Below are 16463 nucleotides of genomic sequence, written 5' to 3'. Positions count from 1 at the left end.
CGTGCAGTACACATGCAAACCGCTAGTCAGCAGTGTCCACGGGCATGTTGCTGGTGTAACCCGCAGTACCACGGCAAAAGCCGAAGAAGAAGTGGCTCGTTGGAGAAGCATTATAGCCGTGACGGCAGCATATAAATATCAAATCATTAAATCATTATTTAAAACTACAAAAAGGGCAGGCAGGATGACGAGGACTACAAGGATTCAAATAAGGATATTTAATGTAGAGACAACAAGGCAGATTCGGGTAGATGAGACACACACACTCGGGGTAACATTCACAATAACCGACAAACTCAAATCTCAGAGACAGGAACAGATATAGTGCAGATAATGAGGGGCAGACAGGTGAGCACAATGAGGTGATTAACTAATGATTATACGGGCTAAACCAACAAAAGGGGAAGAAACCACAACAAACAGTCCACAGGGGTGTTACACATGAGTTCTCACTTAAAATGAAACAACTGTTGACATACAATAAGAGAACAGAGACATTAAATTAATGTGATTAACATCAGATAATTTGGTATTTGGAGGAATTTAAAGAGCATTTTTGTGTTTTCGGAGTTTTGATTGCAGAATTTGGTATTACTGCAAATCTGAGTTGTGACATGTGACATCACTATTTCGAGCCTAAAAAAAGAAGAAAAAAAAAGGGAAGAAAGAAAAAAAAATGCAAAATCTTGCAAAAAGTTTGTTTACCAGGTCTTCTGAAGCCAATGCACAAACCATTCTGAATGATTTGTTCACAACTGATTCAGTTCTTGAGTTCAAATTGCCGACTCAGCGATCACAGCTTACTGGAAATGAAGATTAAATGTGAATCACGACTTACATTTGATCCGTAATCTCTAGCATCCGCTAACTTTCATACACATGTTCATGAGAGAGTGGCGTTTCAGTGGATGACGTAGGACGTAGGTGTAGCGCAAGCTCTAGCGAGAATATGCTAGTCTCTCAAGAACCAAGTTTTGTTCACAGCAAAGGAAAACCAGTCTCCTCTCGGCTTATATCAAAATCCTCCGACATATTTCTTTACAAATCCTCGCTTTGTACTTCGAATTTGTCACCGGTGTTTTGTTTTGCTCTCTCCTCTGCGCTTCCATGTTCATCACTTCTCACCGGAGCTTATGCTACACCTATGCCATCCACTGGAACGCAACTCTCTCGTAAACGTGTGTATGAGTTAGCGGAAGCTAGAGTTTACGGTTTATAATTTTTAAATATGGATTTTTTTCTTACACAAACACATCACTTCACTTCAGAGGCCTTTATGAACCCCCTGGAGCCGTGTGGAGTACTTTCTATGATGGATGGATGCACTCTATTTTACTTCAAAATATCAACACCCATTCACTGCCATTATAAAGCTTGGAAGAGCCAGGACATTTTTTAATATAACTCTGATTGTATTCGTCTGAAAGAAGAAAGCCTTATACACCTAGGATGGCTTGAGGTTGAGTAAATCATGGGGTAATTTTCATTTTTGGGTGAACTAACCCTTTATGTTTTTGGGTCTATCGATTTAAACTAAAGTCTTCAGTTGTGAAGATTCCCATTGCAGTCTAGGTGAAACAATTAAAAAGGCAAATCATACAGTCAAATCTCCATATAAACAGACACCCGTCTGAGATGCTTTGAATAAAACGGTAGAAACGCTCTCTGTCTCACCTGCTTTCTTCTTCCACCCACAATCTCTCACCACCAACATTGACGACATTCACTAATACTTTTAAGCTAATATTATGAATCAGCAAATGTAATTAATTATCAGTGACAGAAGACACAGGTGTGACAAGACCAAACACAAACCGTCCCAAAACAACCTGTCATCTACCCAGCCGTAGTCAAACACGTGCATGCAGAAATAGTGGCCCCGGCCCCCGCTCCCTCTCCCATCTGGGACATTAGATTTGTGTCAAGCTCCGAAGAATTAAAAGCATATATGGGGGTTGATCCAAAGGGCAGGAAATTGTTTTTTTTTGCTAAAGACCTGTTATTAAAATAGCAGCATGGAGTTGTGAGCTACAGATCGACTGCACACACTGCCCCGTCCTGCTTGCTTTGGGTGGCCTATCAATTATTTCTGCAAGGATACCCATCTCTACAGCAACCCCAGCCCTGCTGCCAGGCATTGTAGGAGATCAGGAAAGGTACTTTAACCAGGAACAGCAAGAAAAAAAGTGCACAGGTCATTGACAAGCTTGTTGCTTTGATAAAAAAAAAAAAAAACGTCTGTGTTGTGGTGGTGGCGACTATGGTTTTAAAAGTTGGGAAATGACATACAGTTACACTACTGTTCAAAAGTTTGGGGTTGGTAGGATTTCTAATATTTTTGAAAGATCTTATGCTCACAAAGGCTGCATTTATCTAATCAAAAATACAGCAAAAACAGTAAATGTAAAATATTATTACAATTTAAAATAGCTGTTTTTTATGTGAATATATTTAAAAATGTAATTTATTCTTTTAATGGCAAAGCTGAATTTTCAGCAGCCATTACTCCAGTCTTCAGTGTCACACGATCCTTCAGACTAATATACTGATTTCTTATGATTATCAATGTTGAAAACAGTTGTGCTGCTTAGTATTTTTGTGGAAACCATAATACCTTTTTTCAGGATTCTTTGATGAATAGAAAGTTCAAAAGAAGAGTAATTATTTGAAACAGAAATGTTTGGTAACATTATAAATGTCTTTACTGTCACTTTTAATCAATTTAATGCTGAATAAAATGCAGTTTCTTTTTAAAAAATCTTACTGACTTTAAACTTTCGAACAGTAGTGTATTCAAATAAAGTAATACAGACAAAGCTGTGACAGTGTGCAAAATTTTGAACTTGTCAGTAGCAAAGAGCAAGGAAGATGTTTCTTGACACACATGTACCAAAACTGAGAACAATCACAGTCCTCATAAACTGTTATAGAATGCACAAATTACACCCTAAAATGTGGATCAAATGGTCAAAGGTGTAATTTTTGAGTATACTGTGTAAATAGGCAATAGGACAATCATTATCTTAGACATTTGCTCCAAAAATCCAATCCTTAATCACTGCATTCTTTTTTTTTTTTTCAATAAAATAAATATACATTAGAAACAAAACAGCTGCAAGATATTAACACTATTAAATTTCACGTTTAATCGTTATCTACAATTTGTTTTTATTTTCTAACCACAACTGTTTGTATTAATTTCAAAAAATATTTTGTATATAATGTATTAAACATTTATTTTTAATTCTAATACTTTTAAAAATCAATGTAAGATCAGTAAAGTGGTGTCACCACACACCTTTCTCTTTCACACTCTGGCACTCACACAAAAACAGTCCCACGTGGCAAAGTAACTTTCCACCTCATAAATCCTCAAACAAAGAAAATTCCTCCTCTCTACCTCAGAGTGTCGGAGCCGGGCTGCAGAATTCCCTGGCAAAAACCTGATCCTGGGACAGCCAGCGAGAGGCCGCTAAAGTTTGGCTGGGTGGCAGGCAGCTTCATGAGTAAAGCTCACTGCACTCCTTCCCTCGCTCTGCCTTTCACTGCTCTGAGAGAGAGACCGATTCTCCCCAAACACACACACACACGCACACGCACACGCACACACACATACACACAAACCCAGCAGCCAACCACAAGCTGAGGGGAGCAGCTTTACCAACCGAGGGAATGGTAATCTGATCACAAAGGAGTCTTTAAACCCGGCAGAACTTCAAAAGGAGATGGGTGTTGACTCTATAAACTGGTCTCAGAACAGAGCTGGATTAGAAAGAATGTCAAGATGTTAATTAAGTTGAATTATTCATGTGTAATGAGCTAAAGCTTCAAAGCAAATTGGGTTTTCAAGTGGTCGAAAAACCTGCTAACATCAAGTGTTTATAGTTCACAGATCAACCTAAAGCATCAGCTTTGTGTCAGAAGTTTCTCCTTAGTAAAATAAACACAAACAACTGATCTATTAAATTAATGTGAATAGAAGTGCTCAGCAAATGTATTTTAATGGCCAATGCTAATAGAAATATATCTAAGGACCATATAATACTGTATATGTGAAAATATGGAACAAAACATAATGGTATTTAAAAAAAACAAAATGTCCGTACAATGTTGTTTTGTTGTGGGTCCTGTAGCTAATGTTACATAATGATTACAAAATTTGTCTAATTTTTAAAAAGGTTTTTATTTAATGAAAAATTTGCCTTATTAATTGAACTATTATTTATAAGCTTTTTTTTCTCCTTCTTGGGCCTGAAATGGAAGAATTTTGGTCAATATTGATAATTAAACAATATTTTGCTAAATGTGCTTTTGTGTTGAAACCTTGTCTGGTTTAGGCCTGGTCATGGATAAATAATGATGACAATAAAACCACCAGTAGGTGGCAGCAAGCCCTTGTTTTGATAAATGATTTATTGAATCGTTCAAATCAAACGCCTCGTTCAAAACGGCTGATTCAATTAGAAACGTAACAAGCCTGCGTCCCAATGTGCATACTATCCATCCTAAATTCTGTGATATTAGTCATTTTCAATTCTATTTAGGGCAGACAGGCTGGATAGTATGCACATTGGGACGCAGGGAAAGTGTCCATCTGAATGGGCCGTTGAATCACTGGCTCACTTGATTCGTTCAAAAACTGATTCATTCAAGGAACTAAACACCGTGTTACTATGCACTAAATACTATGTTTTATAAAATTAATAGCACATTTGTGCTCGTGCATGTAGGCCTACTGATATTCAGAAAAGTACATTGCTTGTGCAATGAATATAAAGACATAAAAACTCATACATGGGTTATTTTTTCTTTAATTGCTTGAATTATAAGGTTATTTTACTTGTATTCTAATAGGCTTCATCGCGCAGTGAATGCTTTTGGACTCTCAAGACGTGTTTTTGTTTGGTTTGGTCGATGACTCGATAATGTCAGCTCTCCTATCATCTCTCAATCCCTCACAGTTACACATACAGCACAATAACATTATGTCAGGGGAATGTTTTTAAACTATAATGAAAGAAAAATCATACCTTTTCTGTTGTCTTCTTTTGAAAGAAATTCAAAAGTTGCGCTTGAACCATTTTGCACGAAAAATTACGAAAACGTGTTTCCGCATGTGCGCGGCTTGTTACAGAACCGAGTTCTGATTGGCCAATCGCAGTTATTCATGAATTATCTTAAGTAGATCATTTTAACATTTCATTTGCATAAGTTTTACATAATACACATTATTAATCCAAAGGGGATGGTAAGGGGGGATGGTGGTTTTACTGAGGGGATGCTTTTTGTCATTTTTTTCAACCAGGGGGATGCCACCCCCCTGCATCCCCCCTCAATTCAAGCCCTGATTATAGTACTTACTGATATTTTGAATAAGCATTTATTTTTATATTTTCAATTTTCTTTTTAATTTTTGAGTTTTAGTAACTTTGCTATGTGCATTTGTCATTTAATTTTTTTTTAATTATATCTATACAGCTTTAATTTATTTTTAGATTTCAGTTTTACTAATTTTCATACTTAAACTTATTTCAGTTAGTTGAAAAGGCAACATTTTAATGTTCATTTAAGTTTTTTAAAAGTTTGTCCAATTACATATGTTTATATTTTATTTCTGCTTTATTTCGATTACAGAAGATGATGTTTAAAGGGGTCATATGATGCTGCTAAAAAGAACATTATTTGGTGTATTTGGTGTAATGAAATGTGTTTATGCGGTTTAAAGTTAAAAAAACACATTATTTTCCACATACTGTACATTATTGTTTCTCCTCTATGCCCCGCCTTTTTGAAACGCGACGATTTTTACAAAGCTCATCGGTCTGCGTTTTAGGTAGGTGTGGCTGACTCTGAACTTTTATAAAGAATATCTCTTTGGATTTGAGACTTTAGTCTTTGCAACTTTACAGATCTTCTTTATGCACCAAGAGCTTGTAACACTCCAAAGAGAAAGGAAAAATTTAAATCGCACCATATGACCCCTTTAACAGTTTTAGCTAGCAATAACAAAATGAACAACATGTTGAAGAAATAAGCAAACATGTTTCTGAAAGTTTGTCTATCCTCTCAGCAGGACAGGTTTGACAGTCACCATCTTCACATGAGTTAGATCTGGACATCTGTGTTGCGTCGTAAATGCCAGGTGACCTTACAGGTTTAAGGCAAGGCAAGTTCCTACATGAAACGTGTTTGTGTGTAAGTAATAAGTGTGTGTGCACGTGTGTATGTGTAGGTCTGTGAAGGACTAATCTTCTTAAGCATACCAACTTCTGTGATAAGTTATGGCTTAAGTGTGTTTTTACAGCTTGGAAGCACAGTCCACCGTGATACGAGTGTGGGAATCCATTTTTGCTTTACAGTTCTGTCTGTCTGGGGTTTAGCGTACAGCTAGCTTGTGGCTAAAGTTACGTAAAGTCAGTAAGTGACTAACCTACAGACTTCACCAAACCTGGCCAATTAGTTCATTCCACAATGCTTCACGTTCTCATGCCCTGTTGTTTACAGAAGTTTTTTAAGGGTCACATCCCATAGTTAAAGATCAAGCTGCCTTAATCCTTAGTAGACGATCCTGCTAACTGACATAAGATGCAATTTTGTTGCGTTTACCAAAACAGCAAACGGTGTTTTTGGCCTCAAACACTGGCACAAAACTTTATGGGCAAACAAGGCCTTATATATGTAGCGTCTGAGATGTTTTTGTATACACAAATTCATAAAAACAGAGGTAGCCGCTAGTCTTGTAAGCGTTAAAACCATTGAAAGTGCAAATAGATGTCTAAAAATCTTCAGGAATGTATATATACAGCGTGACCAGAGGTTTCTGTCTTCATAGAGCAGTTTTGAGTGTGTGACTTTGTAAAATAACACAGTGGCAGAAAGAAAGAGAGAGAGAGATTCCAGCCCTTGTTCCCAAACCTTTGCCGCCAGACGTTTGTAATGATAGAGCTGCTAGTGAGCGTGAGGAATTCAGAGTAGTTCTTTCACATTCTCTCTCTCCTTCATCTTCTTCAACATGATTTAAACAAACAAATATCACAAAGACGACAACTTTTCAGGTCTCACACATTGGTTGTTGTGTTAGTGTTGGTTTTCCAGGGAACCACAGAGCATGATTTGCATTGTTTTGAATAAGGAAAAAATGGTTAAACGTACAAAGCAAATATAGGCACCTTACCACAACACACTAGACTTGCATTTCCTACAGAAAGGTGCTTGAAACGCAATGTGTGATAAAAACCAATCACAATACAGTATACTACAACACCATTATTGTAAATATTTACATTGAAAGTAACACTTCTTTTTTTAAATATATTTTTAAACGGAATTTAATCTGGTGATGGCAAAGCTGAATTTTCCGCAGCCATTTCTCCAGTCTTCAGTGTCACATGATCCTTCAGAAATCATTCTAATTTGATGCTCAAGAAACATATTATTATTATCTATGTTATCTATGAAAACAGTTGTGCTGCTTAATACTTTTATAGAAACTTTGAAACTTTTTTTTCAGGATTCTCTGATTAAAGAAACTCTCTGAAACTTCAAAAGAACAGCATTTATTTGAAATAGAATTATTTAGTAACATTATAAATGGTTTGCTGTCTCTTTTGGATGCTAGTGTATTTACACTGAGATTAAACATAAGTAATATGCTATTTGTATTAAGTGTAAATTGCATGACTAATAGTGGGCAGAGTTACTGACAATAGCCTTTGCAAACAACAAGGTTGGAGGGAAAAAAGTGTGTAGAAAAAGTAGTACAGTTCTCACTTCATAAATATGGCAAAAAAATCATTTACATAAGATAAATACAGTCAAAGAAGAGCTTCATTGTAGCTAAAATGGGTCTGTTGGCGCCACCAGGACACTGACTATTTCTCTATTGTTCTCTTTCCTTCCTGTGTTTCCATCCCACTATTTTTGCTTCTGTGTTCTTTTGTTGCAAATACACATGCCACACTGAAACAACACAAACTCTCTATTTTTCTCGCTTTTTTCTGTCTCTGACTTCCACTCACACAGAATACACACAGCGACAATGCATGCTGGTAGACAAAAACTGTACATTTTGCACAGAATAAAATCTCCTATGAAATAACTTCACAAAAACAAAATAAATAAGATCATCATAACATAGACTGTACATACTATAGTTTGTTAAGCTACAAGTTAATAATTTTAGTAAAACTACAGTTAAGTTTCCCTTTTCAAGTATTAGCTAAACTGAGATAGATAGATAGATAGATAGATAGATAGATAGATAGATAGATAGATAGACAGATAGATAGATTATTTTGAAAACAACTTTGCTACTGTCCTGCTACTGAAAAATGCTACTTAAATGAGTATCATTGCTACTTTTAGTCAGTTACTCCCCATCACTGCATACAGAATCCATTTATATGACTAATTCTTCCTCCCTCTCTCTCACACACACACAGGGTAGTATGGGGGATGGGGATCCCGTGTGTTGATGGATATCCTCCTCCCTCTGTCTTTCAGTCTCTCTGTTTCTTTTCTTTTCTGTCCCTCCATCTCCTACGTCCTGTTCTCCGACCACATTTGCATGTGAATAAGCCACTGGGTGTGATGGCCGTGCCGAGTGATTAAGATCATTGTCTCAAGCATCCATTTAGCACTGTTGAAGGTGCGATTCCTCCCCACAAAAACAATCACATTGTCCACGTGAACAATTTCAGAATCTACCAAGCTACAAAACTTCTCTCGTTCAAAAAAAGTCATGCAGACGAGCCAAGACTGATGTTGCCAATTGAAAGAAAAATCACAAATGGTATCTTTTAATATCTCACTTGATTTTCTAAGATGAGTTTGAGATGTTTTTCTGGAAGAAAGATCTCACATGTCTCCTCTAGAGTTTAGAGAAATCTCAACATCACAAAATAATTCTAGGAAGGAATATGGGAAAAGAAACAATTTGAGAGAAAGTTGAGACCCAAATAAAACACAGCTCAGTATACTTATGAGTTCTCAGAGTTTTCATTTAAAGAAATAGATCACCCAAAATGAAAAACTGCTAAACATTTACTCACCCTTAGGCCATCCATCCAAGATGTAGTTAAGTTATTTTCTTTATTGTAGCAGATTTGGAGAAATTTAGCATTATATCAGTTGCTCACCAATGAATCCTCAGCAGTGAATGGGTGCCGTCAGAATGAGGGTTCTAACAGCTGATAAAAACATCATAATAATCCACATGTAATCCACATGACTCCAGTCCATCAATTCACATCTTGTGAAGTGAAAAGTTGCATGTTTGTAATAAACAAATCCATAAGTAAGATGTTTTTAACTTCAAACCAGTGGCTAAAATATGAGTCCTCTATCCAAAATGTTACTTTCTCCAGTAAAAAAAGTTGTCTTGTCTGAATCAGGAGAGAAATATGCACAGATCAAGCAACATTTACAATTGAAAACAGTCCAAAACAGATCTAAACAAGTATGTCAGTGGATTTTGGTGTGTAACAACAGGGGACTGGAGAAAGCATTATTTTACTGGAGAAAGCATTTTTTTTTTTAAAGCTGTTTGGACTTTCATTCTGACTGCACCCATTGGTGAGCAAGTGATGTAATACTAAATTTCTCCAAATCTGTTCAGATGAAGAAACAAACTACATCTTGATTGGCCTGAGGGTTTTGAGCAATTTTTCATTTTTGGGTGAACTATTCCTTTAAGAACAAGCAACTTTTACTTAATTTCAATGGTACCATCCAGAAACTTGCGTCTCCATCGGATGAGAAACCACTGAGCATTGGTTGCCAGTCATGCATTGTATGTATAGACTGCGGTAAAGGAAGTAGCTGTTTCCTCCGATGTCAGATAAGAGTTCTCTCTTTTTCATGTCCCATCCATTTAACTATTTGGAGAGCGGTTCGCACTGCTGTGATTACAAAGCCCCCCTCAGAGCCCATGTTCACCTGTCCTAAACCACAGAGGAAGCAGTTCTCTCTTCATATCGCTTTCTCCATCAATACCAGACGTGTCAAGGGCAAATGGACGGATGTTCTTTTGCATCCTTTATTCACACTGAAACAACAAATAAACCCGAAATATTATGTTTCCAAATGTCTTGCCTCAACACGACAATAAAAAAATAATTGCACGGGTGGCAGCTTAAGCAGCTTAAAAGCGAAGAAAGCTTCACATGCTGTCATTGAGTCTGTCCTGAGGGCTTAAGGTGAAAGAACCAGACTTGCACTCATTGCAGTTTTGGCGATGGATGGGGTTAATGACTAAGCATAACAGATGACAATAGACCGAGGCCGCTTCTCCCTTTGTGCTGGAATTCTGCTGGCAGACTTAAATGACTGTCTGGGTTTCATTCACTCATGTTACAAACTTACCAATAATAGACCAGCAAGTTTCAATGGCTATTTGCAAATGTAAATGTGAAATATGACAAATTTAGGCCTGTCATAAATAATGTGTTAATACATGCAATTACTTGATGTTGCTAGAACATTAACCCTATTTATTTTCTAAATGCATATTTATTATAGATTTATAGATTTTTATAGGTTGTAAACAATTGATCTGTGCATGTTTTTTTTTTTTAAATGTTTGACCTCATAATGGTGATGTATACAGCTCTTCTCCAATCATTTAGTCCGTTCAATCCCCACTTCTGCAAGCTCACAATCATCTATCTAATATAAAATAAAATCTATCATTATAAAATAAACTCACAACAAAAACAAAACAAAAGTAAAATTAAAATCTGATATAACAAACAGCTATGTTAACACTTGATCAGAAGTGTTCAAGAGCAGCCAAAATAAATCGGATATAGTTACTGGGCACACACAACTATAATAAATGCACACACACTTACACACAAATACAAAAACACTTCAGCTGTCATCCTCAATAGCATGCTTACTTTACCGCCTCGTATGAGCCTTAGATCAGTCTGTCATGTCCAAAGTGATCAGTCTCAAGTAATCAGTCTCGGTCTCTCGTCATCCATATCTATCTGGCACTGTACAGTTACAGCTGATCACAGGGACACATATCAGATCCCTGTGAACCAGACACATCGGCACTATCAAAGATCCTAATCAGTCTCAGCCATAACACTATTGCCACTGCGCTCTTACTGCCGAGTGTGGTGCGTGTGTGGTGAGGGGCCGGGGGTGCGAGAGAAGCGTGAAAGTGGAGAGAGATTTTTTTTCAGCCCTCCCATGCACTTAATGACTGTACCTGCTGGGCTATCATGAATAATAACGCTTGTTGGCAAGAAGGCAAGTTGCCAGCTCATCTCTCTTTTTCTGTCTTTCTCCTGGTGGAGAGCACATTTGTGTAGACTGAGGGTCTTGTAGCCCCGCAGACTTCCAGTCAAATCCTACAGGCAGAAATATTCATTTATCAACAGCCAAATAACACTGGCAGACACGGACACAACACAAAACTGCTTTCTAAAGAAATCAGCACAAGACTCAATTATTTTGACACCTAAAAACAATGAGAGGAAAAGAAAAGTAGCACATTTAATTCCATGTAAAACGCCTTTGGAAAAATATTCTAAGGTTGCAATGTAAGTCATAAATCAAATCCTGCTTAAAGGGGACATATCATTTTTCTTGCTCTTATGTAATACATAGGCCTACTCACACGCAAAGCTCCCTCCTCAGTACATCTTAGCTACAAAAATCTCATTCAGAAATCATAATGGTATTGTCTAGGGATTCACAAAATATATTTGTGATGATTTTAATGTGTAATATACTGAATAGGCACAATACATTTCAGATGATTTAGTTCTGCAAGTAGCTAAATTAATTTCTGTGAATCAGTTCAAACTGCTTTTGTCATCTCTCCAAAAAGTGTCTGTCTGCCATTTTCCATACATTAAAATGTTTCTGTAAAATATATACAGATAAACACTGCTGTTTATTTTACTGGTCTATAGAAATGTTTTTTTGTTTTTAATTCTTCCTCATCTTCATTTGGTGTTTTCTTTTAGACTAGATTTTTTTTCTGTACTTTGCATTGAATATAAATATTTAGGTGAAATGCCTAAATGAAAGATTTAGATTTTGTTGCTATTGTTTGGTATCTGTTGTTATGTTGTATTGTTTGACTATGTAAAAAAAACGCATGTTGAAACCCACCGAAACAGAATTTCCTCAAGGGGATAATAAAAGGTACTACTACTACTACTACTACTACTACTTAAATATTAAAATATTAAATATTTTAGTTTGACATCACAACCACGACACAATTAACAAATAATCTACAAATGAACACATATTCAGTATTCAGCAACTTAAAGTGTAAAGTATGCTGGAAGACAGAGGTTAGACAATCATAACATACAGGTTATTTACATACAGAAGTCCTCGAAGAACAGTAATGTAAACTGATCTGACTAAATGCCTCACACCAAAGGCATTCATATGCATTGAATAGAAGGACAGAAACCAACTGACCCACAGATGAGAGAGTGCAATATGGCACATTTCCTCTGTGTGTGGGTGTGGATTTGACCAGGTCTCTGCTTTCAGTCCAGACTTGGTCCCTAAGCCCCTTTCTTCAGGGCGAGACGCCCCGATCCCATTTCAGAGCCGTGTTTGAACTACCTTGGCCAAATTACACAGTCAAACACAATGTAGCAGTCATCACGGACCTGAAAAACGGACATCCCTCCACCGGCAGGAAAACTACACGGGGATTCAGACACCACATGCTTGAGACGACTGTCATTTTTGAGGGTGTGTCTGTATTTCTATGCAAAAGTATATACAAAGGAGGCGGTCCTATTTCCTTTAATGCAAAAAAAGGTTTGACATATACAATATGTATATATGCAAGCAGATCAATAGACCTCAAATGGGACCAGTTACAGTGGGTATAGAAATGAATCACCCCCTGGTTTACCTTCCATTTTTTCATTTTAAAAGTGAATTTAGGCATATTAAAAGTGAAATTTGTAATGTACATTATGAAAATTAACATTCATTTTGAAATTTCAATACTTTTAAAAGTATTGTTAAATGTCTGGAGTTTTTTTTAAGATGAATTTTAAGTGAGCATTTGATGACGGCTAATGTAATCTAAATGTAAAAATGATAATTAAATATCCAATCTTGACCAATACATTAAATTACTTTAAAAAAATTAAAAAAATATTTTATGTATTAATAGTAAATGTACTCAAAAGGAATAAAATAAATAAATTAAAATAAAATACATAAAAATTAAATAATTGTTAATAAATATTTGTTTATAATTTATAAAAAAAAGAATTAAATTACAGACACTAATATTGGCCAATAACCAATATGGTACCGATATAATGTGTATCCCTAGTTAAACTAATCATATCAAAATATCTAGGAAATTTAATTTATTATCTGCAAGACAAATCTAGTCAAAGCAAAACAGGATAAACCCTGATGGTTCGTCTGAAACATCAGCTGAAACGGATCACCAGACCATCAAAGCGAGAGCTTGGCTTGTGATCTGATCACAGCAGTCTTGACCAAATTTACAGTACAGTACAAATGAATCAAAATAATCTTATACAGCATCCACACCATCCAACTCCAAAACCATCATGGCTCCCTTCTCGATGGAATTGAAGTGGCTCTTTTAGAAGGATGCATCACTAAAGTCCGCACCGCCTCATCTTTCTTCACCGACTTGGACTTTGTTTTGGCAGATTTGATGACAAAGCAAGTCAAAATAACGTAAGCGAAAACACCTAAGTCTTTTTTACACCGTTGGAGAAAGAATCCACTAAATTATACATGACATCAAGCATTTCCAGTAAGAAAGAAGACAGGAAAGGAATTCCCATTGGATTCTCACCATTCCTGCCCCCGAGCAACATTTCACGAGGTCTTAGATCATCCCTCCTTCATCTGTATCAATCTGGGCACTAAGATGATATCTTGACAGGTATTGGGCACAGAATCCTGCAAAAACACCTGGCTGGGCTCAAGAAAATGACCTTATTTGGAGAACAGTGGATCTTACAAACCTTGTCTGTAGGTCATCTGTCTGGCTTTCCTTATTTTCTGCCAACATTTTGATCGACTGCCATTTTATCTGTGAGATGTTCTGCACTGACTTCATCAAGGATATAGGCAAGTTTAGTCTTCATGAGTCAGAGTTTTAATTATAGACTAAGTCTGGTCGACTTTGCAGGACAGGACTCTCAGAGGTCACTTTTGAAAGCAACATTTGAAGGGATAGTTCACCCAAAAATGTCCTCATATTGTTCCAAACCACTTTTTATGCCACCTTGGTTACGGAAGTATTTTTCCCATTCATTTTTCCCATAGGGTTTTTTTTAAAGTCTTTATCTGTGAGATGTTCTGCACTGACTTCATCAAGGATATAGGCAAGTTTAGTCTTCATGAGTCAGAGTTTTAATTATAGACTAAGTCTGGTCGACTTTGCAGGAACTCTCTCTCAGAGTTCACTTTTGAAAGCAACATTTGAAGGGATAGTTCACCCAAAAATGTCCTCATATTGTTTCAAACCACTTTTTATGCCACCTTGGTTACGGAAGTATTTTTCCCATTCATTTTTCCCATAGGGTTTTTTTAAAGTCTTGGAAAGTGGAAAGCCATTAACCAAAGCAACCAGCTATGAGGTGAACCACAACATTACAAACTTTGATTTGAATCAAAATGTAATGTAGTTTTTCACCAGGAATCCCACTGTTAAACATGATCATTTAAAAAATAAGTTGAAATAATTCAGGCTGATGGCTTCAACAAAACCATATACCATCGATTAACAATCTTGTAGCTCACAGTTGGTCTGTTTTTAAAGATTTATAAGTTATCTTAAACTATAAATTCTCTATGGAAAAAATAAGTGGGATTTTTAATCCAGAACCCGGCAACATGGGACTCCATTGACTTTCATTGTATGGACATTTTTCAAAACATTTTCTTTCACGCTCTACAGAATGAAAAAAGTCATATTTATGCCAAGCGATTGCTTATGAACTTGAGTTGATGAATTATGACAATGTCTACTTTATGACCTTTATATGGTGTTTTAATCAGTTGTAAAAATGCCTATTTTATCTCTCATCTGAAGGATCAGCCCGCAATAGTATAGACATTTCAAAATAAGAGTCAAAATAAAATAAGAGTATTTTGTGCTTGTTTATAATTAAGTCACACGTTAAGTTTTCTTTGTTTTTTTTTTTTTTGGGCATTATTGGCATTTTGGTATAAAATAAATTGTTTTTAATTTAATTTCCATTTAATTTAAAGTAAACTATTGTAATTTCTGGCTGGGATGCTTCCCCACAGTAAGAAAAGTCAAAGAATATTATTTGACACATATTATTCAATATATACAGTAGATTTGCTCACAGCTCACAGCTCATGAGACATGAGACGTTTTTAACAATAAATATGTCGACTGCTGTCAGTTCAGAGTGTGTTTAGTAAAAAACACAGACAGTTTTACATGTTCACACAGATTGTTGTTGCGTTTGAGAAGACAAAGCGCAAATGGCGAGGGATGTGGGACGTTAAACAGCCGCAGGGCCTGCAGGCACACCGAACGTGAGAACACACGCATAAAGAAGTGGATGTATGTCTAAACAGATCCATTAGCAGTTGCCTTTGGCACTGACGAAGACAATGACCACTCTCTTCCTTTGTGAGGAAACAAAAGTAACTCATAGCCCATAAAGTAGCCCATCTGAAACGCTTTGTAGCCCATCTGAAACGGTTTGACTACCGAACAGTCTGTGAGGATCAACAACATGCAGGACTACTGATCATCAGAATCAAAAAACATTACAAATGAGAGTCTACAAGGTGAGTTAGTGCAGGTAACGCAAAGGTGAAAGGTTAAGTCCTACCTATCAGTGTCATCTTGACTCTTGGGATTAAAGTGGTGAATGGTCCCTCTCACGCTGTTCATTCCATCTGAGACCCGGTTTACTCTCCTGGAGTACAGGTTGAGACCTCCGTCCGTCATGTATCTGCAGACACACGCACACACACAGATGCTAGTTCAGCATACAAGATACAAACAAGACGCAATTGTAAGTCTAACACGGTGTCGTTTCTGTAAATGGAGCATAAACAGGCTGTCTTGTGAAACGCTACAGTTAAATACATAGCGAGACGCATTAACAAAATTAAATATTTTACATGATGATGCCGCCGTTTGATGTTCTATGATCTATAATTGTCCGGCTCCTTTGACGGCATGTTGTGTCTGCACGTTCACATTCATAACAAATGAATTCAGTTATGTCTACAAACAGAGTAAAGACAAACGTTTGTCAATGTCTCAAGAAATCAGCCCACAGGAAAAACCTGTTTCTCTACCTAAGTAGAGAAGTGTGATAATTTTAGAACATCTTGCCATGGGTTGTACAGGAAAGACTTTTTATTTGATGTATTTACATAAATAACATACATACATATACAGACACACACACACACACACACACATACACATA

General features: G+C 36.5%; 1 protein-coding gene across 1 annotated transcript in view; it reads right to left on the bottom strand.

Moving 5' to 3' along the window:
- LOC107674975 (neuron navigator 2-like) overlaps window positions 1-16463 on the bottom strand; it is an 80469-nt gene that overhangs the window by 31390 nt on the left and 32616 nt on the right. Inside the window, exon 12 of the mRNA XM_016469143.1 lies at window positions 15855-15977. Within this exon, the coding sequence (XP_016324629.1) occupies window positions 15855-15977 (123 nt within the window). The remainder of the gene's footprint in view (window positions 1-15854; window positions 15978-16463) is intronic.

The sequence above is a fragment of the Sinocyclocheilus anshuiensis genome, unplaced genomic scaffold (genome assembly GCF_001515605.1).
Source record: "Sinocyclocheilus anshuiensis isolate Anshui unplaced genomic scaffold, SAMN03320099.WGS_v1.1 scaffold1065, whole genome shotgun sequence".
Taxonomy (NCBI): domain Eukaryota; kingdom Metazoa; phylum Chordata; class Actinopteri; order Cypriniformes; family Cyprinidae; genus Sinocyclocheilus; species Sinocyclocheilus anshuiensis.
Note: the sequence above shows the minus strand (reverse complement) of the source record. Positions and strands in the feature narration are given on the sequence as shown.